The sequence below is a fragment of the Cervus canadensis genome, chromosome 22, assembly GCF_019320065.1.
Source record: "Cervus canadensis isolate Bull #8, Minnesota chromosome 22, ASM1932006v1, whole genome shotgun sequence".
Taxonomy (NCBI): domain Eukaryota; kingdom Metazoa; phylum Chordata; class Mammalia; order Artiodactyla; family Cervidae; genus Cervus; species Cervus canadensis.
Window position 1 is genome coordinate 8,625,889 of NC_057407.1, and position 14,579 is coordinate 8,640,467.

Sequence of the window (14,579 nt, forward strand, 5' to 3'; positions counted from 1 at the left end):
TCAGACTTTCACTGCTGCACCAGCTCAGTTCTTGGGCGCAGGGTCTGAATCGGGTATTTTTCACCTTTCACTCCTGTTCTGGAGATTCAATCTGGTTTGCTAGTATTCAAGAGGTCTTCCCTGTCCTGGTTCCAGATTCTTCAGTAGTTGTAAAAGCCATTAAATGAGGTGGCTTTGCAGTAATCACTATCTTACAGTCAGCCTGCTGGAGTGCAAGCCAATTTGCCAGGGCAGTAGAAGCGATCTATCAGCACTGGGTGGGACCCAGAGGGAACTTCTACTTCCTTTCTTTGGGTGGACATTAAGCCTGTCCTGTTTCCCGAAAAACCCCACTCTCTCTTCCGGCCTTCAGATGACGAGTTTGTGGGTTTGGATTTACTAGGGGAGTGATTTCGGCAGGATCCCAGACCGATCCAGTCGGCCCACCGGTCGACTGGAGTGTGAAATCGGCTCGGTCCCGGGTCCGCCCGTCCGGCAGGGGGCGCGCGGTGCCCGAGCCTCCCGTTCCTGCCCTTCTGCCAGGTCCCTGCCCGGCTCGGGAGTCGCGGGGGCGGGCGGGAGCGAGATGGCGACCGCCAGGAGACTCATGGCGCTGGCCGCCGGCGTCTCTCCGCGCCTGCGGCCGTCGGGTCCCCGCGCCATCGGGCGACTGGGACGCCCGCGCGGCCTCTCGACAGGCTGCTCCCGCCACGACCGCACCCAGGAGGCCGCCGAGGCCGAGGCGGCCCCCGGCGAGCCTGGGGAAGGCGATGGAAGCATGGTGAACGGTGAGGGCAGTGGCGGGGGCAGCCAGGCTGCGATGCCCTTGACTCCTGGGGATGGCAGAGCTAGGGGCGCGGGCCGGGGTCGGGCCCTCTTCGGTATGGCTGAGACAGCCATTCAGTGGCGGGCCGCAGCCCAACTGCTGTAAAACAGCGTGGCTCAGGTCCAAGTGGACCCCAAGCGCAGAGGTCTGGGACTGGAGCGCCTGCACCTGGCAACAGTAGGTGAGAGGTGCGTACCACGGGGGAGCCGGGAAAACAGGTGAACGTCCAGTTCCTGCCAGGTCGGCGGTCTAGGGTTAGAGCATCACGGGTAAGCACACCCTTCCCGTTGTAAGAAAAAGGGAAGGCTCAGTATACATCTGGGACTTTAGGATCTGAAATAGAGACTGATTGCTCTAAGTGGATCCCAGCGCTTGCCCCCTGATTAGTGCAGGAAATGAAACTAGTAAGAGCACCCCTGCCGATCAAGGATGGACGGAGAGTGCGCTAGCCTCTGCCTCTCCATAGAGCTGGAGTGGGTACCACTGCACATCTATATTATATGTGTCTAGTGGGCTACTTAAAGTTAGGTCCTTCTGTGGGATGGAAGCCCTTTGAGTCTGCTTACATACTGTTTCTTGGCTACTTGATTCTCAGTAGTTTTAGGAGTTATCCTTCAGAAGGAGATAGGGCCAGGCAGAATCTTCCCTCTTGGCCAGTTGACAGGGGAGTCTGCTTCAGGGAAACAGTTTGAACCCAGGCAGCAGAGTTACAGCACAGCTTGTGGAGGAGCGTTTTCAGAACACAGAGACTTTCCCAACGCCACGGCCATTCTCGTGTGTCCTGTGGGGATCAGTGTGAAGGGCTGTGAAGACCTTCCCCACATGACTTACGATTGATGCGCACAGGTGCATATATGTATACACACACACGCACACACACACAGGCCCTACAAAAATATCTTCTGGAGCTGAATTATAAGCCAGAAACTGTGGGTGGAGAATGAAAAAGCTTTCCATCTCCTCTGACCCTGCATCTCTTGAAGGTCCACTGTGGTGCTTCGGGACTCTTCCTTCTGTTTTCAGCCACTCTCAGCAGGATTCTTCATGGTTTCTCTAAGTCCTCTGTTTGGCACAAGCTGCCTCTAGGTGGACATCTCACCCATTTGTGCTCTGGGATTGATCCTGAGTGCAAGTAAACAAATGTAAGGTATCTCTCATGATGTTTGATGCATCCTGCCTCCACTTGGTTCACTGCAGTGAACTCCTGGGAGGACCAGCTCATGCCTGTGGCTCAGCTCTGGAGGTCTCTAATCAGTGTCCCTACACATAATCTGGCTGAAAGGGGAGGCCTTTGGCAGGGTGCTGAGGTGATTGAGAACTGCGGCCTGGTGTTCAGACTGCAGCCTTCCCTCCCTTCTGTGTATCTGTTGTTTGAGGAGGGGCCTTGCACTGTCTTGATCTCCTGTGGGTGTGTGTGTATGTGTGTGTGTGTGTGTGATTGGTTTTGTTTTGTTTTTTCTGTTTAGTGCTTTCTTTCAGACATCAGATTATGGGGGGTTGCTGCCATGTAGGCTTCTATAGCTGATGTGTGAAGTCAGGAGCTTGGATGAGGAAGAGGATGCTGGCTGGTTCCCCTCTGGTGTTTGGGGCATTGGCCCTTCTCTTTCACGAGGAGATGCTTGTCCAGTGGGTCTAGCTCCACTGTCCCCTGTAAACCCTGAAGCCATTTGCCCCTCGTTTTTAAGATGCTCCTGGGTGGTTTGGGGTCGCAAGCCAACATCCTCAGTATCCAGCCCAGGGTTGTCCTGAAACATACCCCACAGAGTTTTTAAAACAACACAACTATAATGCTTTGTCCTTATTTTCTTAGCTTCTAGGGACCTATTAAAAGAGTTTCCACAGCCCAAAAATCTTCTCAACAGTGTGATTGGAAGAGCCCTTGGCATCTCACATGCAAAAGACAAATTGGTCTACGTGCACACAAATGGACCGAAGAAAAAGGTAACTGGTGGCAGGAGAACACGTTGGTCTGAGTCTCAGGAAGGAAACCACCTGCCCTTTTCTCCCCCAGATTTCTCGTCAGGGAGGCCATAGTGTAGGTTTTTTGAATTGAGAATGGTCAGCAGAGAATCTCAGAACAAAGCTAGGTCTGGAGAAGAGTCTAGTTTAGGGAAAGGAAACATGGGCAAGTGAAGTGAGACGTTCTCTCATCTTGTGTGACAGGCCACTGTAGTGGGCCCTGGTACTGATCCCTCCTCAACTTCCTGGAACTGTGGAGGATTAGAGTTGATGATAATTCCTGCTCCCAGAGTCTTGTAGGTCCTGGGCCCAGGAAGCATGCAGGCAAACCATTCTGAATGAAGATTTTTAAGAATAAGGGTGGGTTCCACCTTGCCCTCTGGCTGGAACATGGCACTTTGAAGAAGCAAAGCAACTTGAGGTGGGACAGTGGCTTGGTGGGGGTGGGGGGGGATTGGAGCCTTCCAAGGAGCTAATGATGGGGTCGGGGTTCTGTCTTGCACTCAGCCCTGCTGCCATGAGGTCTGTAGCTTTCCTGTGGATTCTCCGTGTGATTTGTAATACCTTTGTAGTCCAGAGAGGCAAGGGTTCTAATTCTCTCTTCTCTTCCTCAGAAAGTCACCCTCCACATAAAGTGGCCCAAGAGCGTGGAGGTAGAAGGCTATGGCAGCAAGAAGATTGACGCTGAGAGGCAGGCTGCAGCCGCGGCCTGCCAGCTATTCAAGGTGACCTTCCCCTCAGGAAAACCACGCAGACCTCCCTCCTGCGAACTTTTTGCAGTAATGGTCTTCCTGGGACCAGGTGCCCCTAGGTTTAGGATGGCAGAGTGTTCAACCACTCAGCCTGTCCTGAGTCCTTTTCATCATGTGGTTCCTTTTTTGCTTCAGCCATTGAGGGAACAGATGAATATTATTTTCTTGCCACTGTAGTTACTTACTTTCTGTGGTTTCAGAAACCACAGCGAAGAACCTCTTTGTGGAGGGCACTCCCTTTGTACAGATAGACTTCTATCTTGACTTGTGTTGTTTCTCTCTGTTATTTCATACAGGTTTTTCCTTGTGGCCCCATAGTCCTCTTGCTTACAATGCAAGAATAATAGTCATTTCTCTATCACTTCCCACTGATTGGACATGGGTTGCTTTGAGTTTTTGGTCAGGCAGCAGTTACTAGCTCTTCACTGTTGCTCTCAGTCTTTCTTTCCCTCCCTAACTGACTCCCTTCATGGCTATGCCATCCTTGGATCTTCCTCACATTCCCTGGTCTTTGCTCTGCCAGGGACAAAGCTGCATTCCTTCAGCTTCTCTCCTGCTCACAGTCTGCAGACTTCATTGTCCTGCTTCCTTCCTGGATCTGAGGAGGAAAGTCCCTCCTCCTATCCTGGGTCTCCATACAACTCTTCTCTTTTCTCTCTCCTCTCACTGCATCTTCTCCATCCCATCTCTCACCCTTTTATTTAATTTTCCAATCCTTCCTCATCTGATTCTTTTCTGTAGGCATCAAAACTTCTTCAGTGTTGGGTAATTCCCTGGCAGTCCAGTGGTTAGGACACTGTTTTCACTGCCGAGGGCGCAGGTTCGATCCCTGGTTGAGGAACTGGGATCCTGCAAGCAGTAGGGAGGCTTAACCAAAAAAAAAAAGTCTTCAGTGTTCCGATCCCTTCCCCAGGCCCTGCTTCCCCGCACACAGCTCTCTGTGCTTGTGGTCTGCATTCTCTCCGCTCGAACGCCGCAGCCCTTGCTATGGTCCCCAGTTCCCGTCACATCCTTGCAGGGTTTCATGGTGACTGTCGGCTGACGGGCAGCTTTGCCAGGCTCACAACCTCTCTCCAGTCCTCACTCTGCTTGAATGTCCTGTGGCTTTGGCGCCGTGGGGCATCTTTCTCAGCCGCTGGGTATACCTGCTGTCCTTTTCTCTGGCTCATTCCAAGCTCCTCTTCCTCTCCCACCCTCTGTAAATATCTCTTTTTTTGTACTTCTTCCCACTGTGGATATCTTTCTCTCTCAGAAGTTCAACCATCCTTTGTCTGTTTAATGTCTTGGAAGTTGCCATCCCTCATTGAGTGCCTCTATCTCAGGGATTCTCAATTTGTGGTTATTTTGCCCCCTACGGGACACTTTGTAAGGTCTAGAGACATGTTTGGCAGTCACAAAAAGAGGAATGCTGCTGGTATAAGGCCAGGGATACTTCTAGATGTCCTGTAATGCACAGGACAGCCCACTACAACAAGGAATTACCTAGCCCCAAATGTCACTGGGCTTCCCTGGTAGCTCAGCTGGTAAAGAATCCGCCTGCAATATGGGAGACCTGAGTTCAATCCATGGGTTGGGAAGATCCCCTGGAGGAGGGCATGGCAACCCACTCCAGTATTCTTGCCTGGAGAATCCTCATGGACAGAGGAGCCTTGCGGGCTTCACTCCATGGGGTCGCAAAGAGTCAGACACGGCTGAGCAACAAAGCACAATGTCAGTAGTGCCGAGGGTAAGAGGTGTTTTTCTGCCTGAATGTAAAAGGCACTTTAAACCAAGACCATGCACAGCAAGTTGTGCTCACAGTCCTCCCCAGCCTGTCCTCTCTCCTGTCTCTGCTTGTAGTCTTGTTTGTATGTTTAATTGTGGGTAAAAAGTTTACTGTCTTAACCACTTTGAAGTGTACTGTTCAGTAATACTAAGCACAGCCACATTGTTGAACAACCAATCTCTAGAACTTCATCCACTTGCAAAACTGAATCTCTGCACCCAATAAACAACTCTCTGTGCTAGTCCCTTCCCCAGCCCCTGGCAACCACTGCAACAGCTTATGGAGAAACTTGAACGAACTTTTTGGCCAACCCAGTTCTTTCTGTTTCTGAATTTTACTACTCATCATATAAGTGAAATTTGTAACTGCCTTATTTCACTTAATATAATGTCCTCAAGTTTCATCCATGTTGTAGCAAGGGTCAGAATTTCTGACATTTTAAAGGCTACTATATTCTGTTGTATGTATATATGACATTTTGTGTATGCATTCATCCATTGATGGACTCTTGGGGTCCACCTTTTGGCCAGCATGAATAATGCCACAGTGAACTTGGGTGTATAGATACCCCTTCGAGACCCTGCTCTTAATGCCCAGAATTGGAGTTGCTAGATGATACGGTAATTCTTCATTCTTTGAGGAAGTGCCGTGGTGTTTCCGTGGTGACGGTACTGCTGTGCCTTCCCAACAGGGCACTAGTGTTCCAGCGTCTCCACGTCCTCAGCACACTTACTAGGTGTCTCCGGTAGGAGTCTTGACTGATGTGTGGATGCTCAGCCTGCTGACTGGTGGTGCCTGCTGGAATGACACGCTGAGTTTGCCTTTAGGAATAGTCCCCAGCCGCCGCGGCAGGGTCAGGCGAGACCAGAGACGGGGGCCCAGAACCGGTGCGAAAGCCAGGAGCCGCGGTGCAGGAGCTTCTCTCTGGGGTGTTAAGGAGCTCAGAGGACAGCGGAGGGTCTGACGGCGGAGGCAGGAGGAAGAGCGGGCGGTGGGGAAGCTTGAGTCGTCACAAGGAGCCCCTGGGAGGGAAGCAGTCCGTGGAGGGAGCAGGGTGGGAGGTGAGTGGGCAGCAGGGAGGAAAAGCATGCTGTCGTCCTGGGGGAGGCCAAGGGAGAGGGTGTTGTGTGTGTTTTCCGTATCATCAGACAGTCCATGTAAACAGTGAGGCAGAGGCGCGAAAGCCGAGCCTTGGGCCAGGCGCCCACACGCCCCGCCCCGAGCAGTGTGGCTTTTCTCCGTGTGGCTGTGTGTGGTGTGCCCTTTTCCTGTCCTCTGTCACAACATCTTACTGTCCTAGAATCCTCGTGTGTTCCTCCAGAGAGATCTGACAGTTTGTCAAGGGCCCAGAGAGTCCGTCTACACTTTGACTGGAGTTACGTTACATGGCTTAATGTAGGCGGCTTTGCTCTCCTTGGGCAAAAATGTTTCATCACAGGAACGCCCTTAGTTTGCGTCCTTTTACCAAGTTCTGTACCTTTTAAAAATGTATATATATGGTTACTGTTGCTGTTGTGAGTACGCTTTACCTGATACCATTTTAAATTACAGCTGGTTCTTTCAGAAGCCTGAGGGGAGAGTTTTAAGAAGGGAGTGGGTCACTCCTCAACTTGTCAGGAGTCAGGTGGGGCTGAAGCCACACTGTGGAGCGGGGCCTGGATTCTGGCGCCCACCGTCACACGTCTGAACGCCTCTTGGCTCATCCGCGGCTTACCTCTGCTGTCTCTACCACTCCCAACTTGAATTTTTTAACCTTGTGCTCTATTCCTGTGCCGCTCCTGTTTGTTCTAGCTTCTTGCTTACTGTTTTGTTCCTTAGGCTCTGGTTTTCTGCATTTCTCTTCTGCCTCTTAGATTCAGAGCTTCTTGAGGGCCGGGACCTGGTGTCCTCTCTCTTGGTGGTGCCCAGAGTGCCAGGCGTGTTGGTTTGTCCACATTAGAGACTCGGCAGATGTCTTATTTGATTTTCTCTAGAAGAGAATGTTTTAAAATAATAATTTTGTATAAATGGCTTTAAAAACGTTTGGTGTTAGTTCTAGAATAGGTTCCCGGCATAGGATTCTTATTTCAGAGGTATATCTGTTTTACAATATAGACGGCATATTTCCTAGTCACCCCCCTCACTGAAGCTTTCTAGATCACTTTGTGAATGCATCTGCTTCCTGTTGCCCTATGGGGTTTTTGATGGGGATTTTTCTTTAGTCTCTTGGTCTTTTGTCTAACAGCTATAAGAATTTACCTTGTCATTTTCATCTGTTGATGCTAGACAGGTTAAGTGCTCTCTCTCTGTCCAGTTCTGGGCCAGGCCTGAGGTGAGCAGGCAGGTGAAAAAGCGTGGCTTCCACACACGAGGGACCTGCAGGGTCACTGGGCAGCTTCTGAACAGCCTGCGCTGTGAGGGTGCTATGGGCCCTCACAGCGCCCCTCTTTTTCCCCTAGGGCTGGGGTCTGCTGGGTCCCCGGAATGAGCTGTTTGATGCAGCCAAATACCGCGTGCTAGCCGATCGCTTTGGCTCTCCGGCTGACAGCTGGTGGCGCCCAGAACCCACCATGCCACCCACTTCCTGGCGGCAGCTGAATCCTGAGAGCATCCGGCCAGGGGGACCTGGGGGCCTGTCCCGCTCCTTGGGTCGGGAGGAGGAGGAGGATGAGGAGGAAGAGCTAGAAGAAGGGACCATCGATGTCACTGAATTTCTGTCTATGACCCAGCAGGACTCCCACGCCCCACTCAGGGATTCCAGGTACAGGCAGGGGCAGGGGCGGCCGGAGAAACAGCTGCGCCTTGACGTGGGGTGGGGGCGTATTCCCTGGGAGCCTTCTCTGAGATGGGAGACCCCTGCCTGCGTCTCAGTCAGAGTCTCTTTCATAGTACATCTGCCTGTTTGGGGGACGGCCAGCTGTGGCCGCCTGCTCTGGCTGGGCTCTTGCAAGACAGCAGCATGGGGCTTCCCTCCAGCTCACACTTGAGCCCTTCAGAGGCCCAGCACCTGCTCTGCCTGCCCGCTGCTCACTCTCCTGTGTGTCTGGGGGGGTTGAGGGCACGCCCCGTGTGCTGTGTCTGTGAGAGGACCACAGGCCAACTGATGATGCCCCCACCTGGCTGCCCACTGCAGTGACGCCGCGTCAGCCCCTGGGTTTCAGAGCAGGTGAAACTGGCTTGGGAAGAGAGCAATTTTTCACCTGAACTTTTGGTCCTCTCAGGGGGGGTTCCTTTGAAATGACAGATGACGACAGTGCTATCAGGGCTCTGACCCAGTTTCCACTTCCCAAGAACCTTCTGGCCAAGGTGATTCAGATAGCAACATCCTCCTCCACAGCCAAGGTGAGCTGGGTCTCCTGAAAGCGTGTGTGAGTGCGGAGCCGGCTTGCTCAAGTCTGGGTTTCCCCAAGATCAGGTGGGAGGGAGACTGTAGGTCTGTGGGAGGCCTTAGATGCCCGTTCCCTTAGCCCAGCCTGGGCCAGCTGGAGGAGCTTGGGGTCCTCGGAGGGTGAAGCAGCAGGGGCAGAATGGAAGTCAGGACACTGGAGCCTGGGAGGGGGCTGGGGAATGTAGGAGTGGAGACCCCAGATCTGTTCCAGGAGTGCGGGCACCAGTGGCGGGTCGGGGAGTGGGTGGCTGACTTGCTAAGGTTTTCATCTTCACTGCCGGGCCAAGGGGCTTTGGTTACTCGGAGCTTCTCCCCAGGCGCAAGGCCTTTTTGTTCCCCCAGGATGTGCTTGGCTCTTAGCTTGTGTTGACAGCCTCCACCCACAGCTGCCATCACACCTGTGTGCCTTGAAAGTGCTGAGAGGACAGTGGGCTAGGAGGGCAGGTAGGGGCGTTGCCCAGATGCCATTTCCTTCTGTGAAACCATGCCAAGATCCTGGAACTGTGGCCTCACGGGGCTCTCTTCTGCCTGTTCAGTGGCACTTCTTTCGTGGCTGATGTTTGGTACCTGCTCAGATGCAGGTTAAATCCATATCTGGGTTCCTCGGCACTCTGAGAACACTTAGAAGTTCCCGTTCCCTGCCGTCTGTAACCCCCTCTCTCGCCCTTTTGTAGAACCTCATGCAGTTCCATACTGTGGGCACCAAGACCAAGCTGGCCACCCTCACCCTCCTCTGGCCCTGTCCCATGACCTTCGTGGCCAAGGGGCGTCGCAAAGCAGAGGCAGAGAATAAAGCGGCAGCCTTGGCTTGTAAGAAACTGAAGGTGAGTGCGGAAGGGTCCCTGGTGTGATGCATGAGGTGTCTTGGAGCTCCCTGCTACCCTTGGCAAAAGGTCCACTTTTCCAGGAAATGAAATCCACCTCTGCCAGGCTTTTGGCCTGGGCACAGAAGTAGCTGGTGTCCCAGCCTTGTCTGTCAGGCTCTGGGGGCGCTGTTTCCAGGGCTTCTCCACACTTCCTCCAGAGGGGCTTTGCTCTGAGCTCAGCCTTTTCAGCGCTGTGGACTGGAACCCGGGTGAAACCGGGAGGAGACATGCTCATCGTTCTGAATGGTGTGGAGCTGGAGAAATGGTGTCTCTGTTGGGGGCCAGGCTTGGTATCTAGAAAGATCTTGGTAACTTGGGCTTTGTAGCCAACACGAACAATGTGACTTCATGTGGGATGCAGAATGAGGGGACCAACAATCAGGCGAAGGCAATATGGCTTACAGCCAGCCCGCAGTCGTTTTGAAGCGGCTTTGGAAATTAGATGATTCCCCAGTCGTGGGGGTCATTGAACCCAGTGGAGGTCTGGTTTGCGGACTAAGAGGAAAGACACCGTGTTTTACTCCAAATGGACAGAAACCTTTGGTGCACGTTTGGCTCTGGGAACTGAACATCATATACGACTAATGGGGAGAGATAGCGAGATCCTGGAGAATTGAAGAGGGATGGGGTCAGGTCAGTGGTGGGAGGCAGTGGCTGTGTTGTTACCTTTGACTCAAGAGGACAGAAGTAGGGCTAACTGGGAGGACTTTGAGGAAGTCTGTATTTTAATGCGACAAAAACAGTGATGAGAAGATGACCCAAGCATGGTAGACACCTGTCTCAGGAAGGAGCAAGCTTCCCAGAGGCAGCTGTGTTCTGCAAGCACCTGGATGCCTGCAGGCAGAAACTGCAGACAAATCCTCAGTCTTGGGAAAGGACAGGGGCCTCTCCTGCAGCAGGGTGGCCCTGTGGGCACCTCTTTTGTTCCTGGGACTCGGAGGCTAGAGGAAGGTGATTGGTCCCTGCAGGGGTAGACTTCCTTAGAAGTGGTGCAGAATCTGGACATGACAGAGTATGAGAGAAATGGCTGGCTTTCAAATGTGTTGAAATGCTTTGTCTTACCTCTGGGGAGGTGGTCTTGGGTATACGTGGAAATAAAACAAGAGTTTCCCTTTCAGTGGCTTATTTTACCAAGTTGTGTAAGTAGATACTTACAGGAATTTCCACGTACATTTGTATGATGAACTGGGTATCATGCAGGGGTAGGAGGTGGTGTGGCAGTTGAACTTGAAAGGTTGGTGGGGGGGATCGGGGTTGTGGCTTTGGTGCGCAGAGAAAGCGGAGGAGCTTGCAGGCTGTGTTATGGGGTTGTTAAGGGCCTGGCCCACCTGGCCCAGAGGTCTATGTTGGGAATTCATGGAGGTGAGACTGGGCTGTTGTTGGGGGGCCCCTGCCGCTCAGGGAGAGGTTTCTCAGGGGCACGGACCTGGTCAGCTGGGGGCTCTGATTAATATTCAGATACATCAGGTCTTAAACTTTCCTTGAATGTTTTTAACTTTTTTTGGTGGAGACTTAACATTTTCCTGGTTCCTAATTTCTCCCTCCTGCACCATGTCAGTCCAAACTGAAAAATCTCTTAGAAAAGAGGTTGCTCTGGGAGGGGACAAGAAAAGAGGTTGCTTTGCAGGACTTCTCTGGAGCTGCCGAGCAGGTCTGAGCCAGTTCTGGGGAGTGGGCCCTAGACCGAGCCATCCGTGTCCCCTCTACAGAGCCTGGGACTGGTGGACCGGAACAACGAGCCGCTCACCCACGCCATGTATAACTTGGCCTCCTTGCGAGAGCTGGGTGAGACCCAGCGCCGGCCTTGTACCATCCAGGTGCCTGAGCCCATCCTCCGCAAGATCGAGACCTTCCTGAACCATGTAAGAGAATCCCCATGTTCCCCTTCACCTACCCATATCCTTCACCTGAAGTAGGCGACAGTGACCCCGCTTCCCCACTGGGGTGGCCTGGGAGCACCCTGGCCCCGAGCCATCCAGTCTTGCCCACAAATGGTCCCGGGGTAGTCAGGGACTGAGTCCTGCTCGGCGGCTTGGACCACAGCCTCTGGTCAAGGTGTGAGTCGTGGAGGCACTGGCTGTGGGTAAAGGAGGAAGTATTCCACTTCATCATTTCATCTGCCTCTCCTGTCCCCCAGTACCCCGTGGAGAGTTCGTGGATCTCCTCAGAGCTCCGGCTGCAGGGTGAGGACATCCTGCCCTTGGGCAAGGACTCGGGGCCCCTGAGTGACCCCATCACAGGCAAGCCCTACGTGCCGCTGTCAGAAGCAGAGGAGCTGCGTCTGAGCCAGAGCCTGTTGGAGCTGTGGCGGCGGCGAGGGCCGGTCTGGCAGGAGGCACCCCAGCTCCCTGTGGACCCTCATCGGGACACCATCCTCAATGCCATTGAGCAGCACCCAGTGGTGGTCATTGCTGGGGACACGGGCTGTGGGAAGACCACGCGCATCCCCCAGCTACTGCTGGAGCGCTACGTGACCGAGGGCCGCGGTGCACGCTGCAACGTGATCATCACCCAGCCACGCCGCATCTCGGCTGTGTCTGTGGCCCAGCGGGTCAGCCACGAACTGGGCCCTTCCCTGCGTCGGAACGTGGGCTTCCAGGTGCGGTTGGAAAGCAAGCCTCCGGCCCGAGGAGGGGCCCTGCTGTTCTGCACGGTGGGCATCCTGCTGCGGAAGCTGCAGAGCAACCCCAGCCTGGAGGGCGTGAGCCACGTGGTTGTGGACGAGGTGCACGAGCGGGACGTGAACACGGACTTCCTGCTGATCCTGCTCAAGGGCCTGCAGCGGCTCAACCCAGCCCTGCGCCTGGTGCTCATGAGCGCCACCGGCGACAACGAGCGCTTCTCCCGCTACTTTGGCGGCTGCCCTGTCATCAAGGTCCCCGGCTTCATGTACCCCGTCAAGGAGCACTACCTGGAGGACATCCTGGCCAAGCTGGGCAAGCACCAGTACCCGCACCGGCACCGGCACCACGAGGTGAGGGGTGCGCCCGCCCCACCCCGCCGAGGCGCCTGGCCTGTCCTCCCGGATCCCCTCCTTCCCTGCTAGAAATGGCCAGGACCGGGCCTGCCTGACAAGGGTGTGGTGAGGGTTGGAGGTGAGGTGTCACGTGCCTTGGCCTCACCAAGTCACGGTGGCCGTGTCCTGTGCACGACCCCTGGCCCCGGGACTGTGACTGGCCTCTCTTCCCCACCGCAGTCTGAGGACGAATGCGCTCTCGATTTGGACCTTGTGACTGACCTGGTTCTGCACATCGATGCCCGTGGGGAACCAGGTGGGTGCTTGCTTCTGTCCCCCAGGCCCACCCTGCCCTCCGTCTCCCAGGAGCCGCTGGCTCATGCCTGCAGGGCCTCTTTACAGGTGGGATCCTCTGCTTCCTGCCGGGGTGGCAGGAGATCAAAGGAGTCCAGCAACGCCTCCAGGAGGCCTTGGGCATTCACGAGAGCAAGTACCTCATCCTGCCAGGTGAGAGCATGTGGGCGAGGATGGTGGCCCCGACACCAGGTCTGCCCTCTGTCCCAGGGACTGACTCGCCTTGGGCTCAGGGTCTTGGGTTTGTCACCAGGCCACACTACTTTTTACCGGGTTCGTGACCTCTACTGGGTATATTACTAATCTGGACTTCAGTTTCATCAAGATAGGGTCCAAATTCTTGCCTGCCCTCTTACGGGGAGGATTTGACGGAGGTGGTGCGTGCCCATGACCAGTGTGTTCTCGCTGACCCCAGTGCACTCCAACATCCCAATGATGGACCAGAAGGCCATATTCCAGCAGCCTCCCATCGGGGTACGCAAGATCGTCTTGGCCACCAACATTGCTGAGACCTCTATCACGATCAATGACATCGTGCACGTGGTGGACAGCGGTCTGCACAAGGAGGAGCGCTATGACCTGAAGACCAAGGTGGCGCCCCTCTCATGGCCTGGCCACGGCCCGGTCCACCCCGGGCCCGTGTGTGTCTGGGAAAGGCTGCACTCGTGGGGTCTGTGTCCCTCTTGCGGGAGGGCCATTGAGGGGTCAAGTTGGATGAAGGCCACGCCTGGGGGAGCATGGAGGAAGACCTCTGGGGTGTGTGTGGCTGCTCACAGGCCCCCTTCCCCAGGTTTCCTGCCTGGAGACCGTGTGGGTGTCACGAGCCAATGTGATCCAGCGCCGGGGTCGGGCGGGCCGCTGCCAGTCTGGCTTTGCCTACCACCTCTTCCCGCGGAGCCGGCTGGAGAAGATGGCCCCTTTCCAAGTGCCAGAGATCCTGCGTACACCCCTGGAGAACTTGGTGCTGCAGGCCAAGATCCACATGCCAGAGAAGACGGTGCGGCAGGGGTGGGTGGGGGGCCTGGGAGCGCGCAGATGGGGTGCAGGCTGACGGAGGCTCTGCCTCGTTCACGCTGTAGGCGGTGGAGTTCCTCTCCAAGGCTGTAGACAGTCCAAACATCAAGGCGGTGGACGAGGCCGTGATCCTGCTCCAGGAGATTGGTGAGTGGGGCACGGCTGGGCCAGGCTGCCGAGTGGCTCTCAAGGGCGGGACTGACCGCTGAGCTTGCAGGGGTTCTGGACCAGCGGGAGTACCTGACCACCCTGGGGCAGCGCCTGGCCCACATCTCCACTGACCCGCGGCTGGCCAAGGCCATCGTGCTGGCTGCCATCTTCCGTTGCCTGCACCCGCTGTTAGTGGTCGTCTCCTGCCTCACCCGAGACCCCTTCAGCAGCAGCCTGCAGAACCGGGCGGAGGTGGACAAGGTCAGACCCGGTGCCTGCGCGCGGCCCTCCTCTCCCTTCTGGCCGTCCACTGCCTTCTGTCCCGAGGTGGCCTCCCCTCTGGTCCCTGCCCTGTGACCCCGGCACCCCTCCCCCCACCAGGTGAAGGCACTGTTGAGCCACGACAGTGGTAGTGACCATCTGGCCTTCGTGCGGGCTGTGTCTGGCTGGGAGGAGGTGCTGCGCTGGCAGGATCGCAGCTCCCGTGAGAACTACTTGGAGGAAAACTTGCTCTACGCACCCAGCCTGCGCTTCATCCACGGTCAGCGGGCCCCACACTGCCCTGAGTCCTCTGCCCCTCCCACTTGCACT

At 55.1% G+C, this 14,579-nt stretch overlaps 1 protein-coding gene across 6 annotated transcripts in view; it reads left to right on the plus strand.

The window, feature by feature from the left end:
• The window catches only part of DHX30 (DExH-box helicase 30), a 28,551-nt gene that overhangs the window by 12,933 nt on the left and 1,039 nt on the right, over positions 1-14,579 (plus strand). For 5 of the 6 annotated variants that reach the window (XM_043443308.1, XM_043443313.1, XM_043443311.1 and 2 more), the window contains 14 exons: positions 2,616-2,746; positions 3,379-3,489; positions 7,720-8,021; positions 8,482-8,602; positions 9,323-9,472; positions 11,224-11,376; positions 11,652-12,488; positions 12,711-12,786; positions 12,873-12,977; positions 13,240-13,415; positions 13,615-13,821; positions 13,904-13,985; positions 14,056-14,249; positions 14,370-14,529. In XM_043443308.1, coding sequence (XP_043299243.1) covers positions 2,616-2,746; positions 3,379-3,489; positions 7,720-8,021; positions 8,482-8,602; positions 9,323-9,472; positions 11,224-11,376; positions 11,652-12,488; positions 12,711-12,786; positions 12,873-12,977; positions 13,240-13,415; positions 13,615-13,821; positions 13,904-13,985; positions 14,056-14,249; positions 14,370-14,529 — 2,805 coding nt within the window. Of the gene's footprint in view, positions 1-534; positions 768-2,615; positions 2,747-3,378; positions 3,490-7,719; positions 8,022-8,481; positions 8,603-9,322; positions 9,473-11,223; positions 11,377-11,651; positions 12,489-12,710; positions 12,787-12,872; positions 12,978-13,239; positions 13,416-13,614; positions 13,822-13,903; positions 13,986-14,055; positions 14,250-14,369; positions 14,530-14,579 lie in introns of those variants that run through there. The other variant, XM_043443310.1, reaches the window with a different exon arrangement.